General features: G+C 58.5%; 1 protein-coding gene across 1 annotated transcript in view; it reads right to left on the bottom strand.

Annotated features, from left to right (window-relative positions):
• The window catches only part of LY6H (lymphocyte antigen 6 family member H), a 3240-nt gene extending 1981 nt beyond the window's left edge, over window positions 1–1259 (bottom strand). Inside the window, exons 1-2 of the mRNA XM_007956141.1 lie at window positions 1174–1259; window positions 664–676 (exon numbers count right to left, since the gene is read on the bottom strand). Coding sequence (XP_007954332.1) covers window positions 664–676; window positions 1174–1259 — 99 coding nt within the window. The remainder of the gene's footprint in view (window positions 1–663; window positions 677–1173) is intronic.
• Between the last annotated feature and the right edge of the window lie 423 nt (window positions 1260–1682).

Raw genomic sequence — 1682 nt, 5'->3', positions numbered from 1 at the left:
CCTTCCCCCGCGCTCGCCTGAGATCCCCTCGGAGTTTCGGGGAAGAACGTTTACTGCGAGAGGTAGCAAAACGCACAAAGACGCAGAGACGGAGGGAGGCGCCGTGCGCTGGGCTCGCGCAGGTCCCCGCCGTGGGCCCGCCCCTCCCAGCCTCATCCCTCCCACAATCACCCACGGCGACCCCCGCCAGCAGCCCAGCCCAGGGGACTTCGGCCACCAACCACGCCCGTAGCCAGAGGCAAGACCCAAATTCTGGCCAGGGCATCCGAGGCCCTCTGCCATCCGCCCTGCCAGCGTTTAGCTTCATCTCCCGGTCTACACACACACACACACACACACGCACAAGCACGCACACACCGACACGCACACGCACGCTTACACATGCACGCGCAACATACGCAGACACAAATGCGCGGGCGCGCGCACAGGCACACGCACGCGCGTACACACACACACACGCACACACGCACACACGCATGCTTCCGTTGCACTCGCTGTGGCCTGTGCCTGGAATCCAGTGCCCTCCCAGGCCTGGGGATTCTTTCTTGGCCTGGTCCCTACACCTCTGCCCGTCCACTGTGGCTCCAGAGGCTGTGAGAACGCAAACCTGGTCCTTGGTCCCTGGTCCCTGCCCTCCTGAATCTCACGGTAGGAAGTGCTTACCAACGACACAGCCCTGCAAGGTGCAAGGGCGACGGATACCTCATTGACCCTGTCGTGGCTAGCCTAAGCATGGCATATGTTGGCTCATGCCAGTCTCTGGCAACAACCTGCTACAGGACAATGGGGGTCCTGTGCCGCGTGTCAATGAGCCACCCACTGGGCACGCTCTATGTGAGAGGAGGAGCGGGGAACTGCCCAAGTCCGAGTCCCCGGGCCAAAGCTTGAGGAACTACTTACAGGGTTCAAAAATCAGGAAATTATACATATTCATAATTTTCCAGCCTAGTTAATGCATATGCAGAGCGAGGCGGGGACTTCTGTGGCCCGGAGCTCGGCTGCAGACCCTCTCTGATTATCTTCCGCGAACCTTGCACTGCAGCACTTTGGTCTCTTCCAGGCTTCTGACAACACGTAGGTTCTGGCGGGTCAACCAAGGGACAGGGCTCTTTACTGCGCATGCTTGGGGGTCAAAAGTGCCTGAAACTGGTTCTTTTTTCTTTCACTTCATACCTTCCTGGTTCTGCAACAGCTGACGAAGTACAAGCTGACACTGGGGTGAAGCGCAAAGGCAGGGGCTTGAGAACCTCGGCCTCCATGGTGCCAGCCCTCCTGGGCAGCTCATAGTTCCATTCCACAGATGAGGAAACCATGGCCCATGGAGGTCGAGTGTTCGGCCCAAGCCACACAGTGAGCATTGGTGGCAGAGCCTGCACCAGACCCACCTCACCACTCCACCAGCTGCTTTCCTGATAGCAAAGGGAGAGAGGAGACTGCCGAGTGGGACCTGCCTGGTTAGGGGGGAGGCTGCTCTGAGGAGCGCTGACCCTGAGGTCTGAGGAGAGGGTATTCACAAGGCGCAGAGGGCAAGAGCCAGATCGTGCCTCCAAAGTCTTCCTTTCCAAACTTGCAGAGCCCTCAAGAAAGCAGGAGAAACCTCCAAGCCCATAATACAAAAGTGAAGAAGGTAACTAAGGGCTTATGTGATGGCAAAGCCAATGTTCTGCTGGCCGTTCCAAGTG

Source organism: Orycteropus afer, unplaced genomic scaffold (assembly GCF_000298275.1).
Source record: "Orycteropus afer afer isolate SDZICR_OR568_19922 unplaced genomic scaffold, OryAfe1.0 scaffold00574, whole genome shotgun sequence".
In the NCBI taxonomy this organism is placed as follows: domain Eukaryota; kingdom Metazoa; phylum Chordata; class Mammalia; order Tubulidentata; family Orycteropodidae; genus Orycteropus; species Orycteropus afer.
This window is presented reverse-complemented; position numbering and strand designations above follow the sequence as displayed.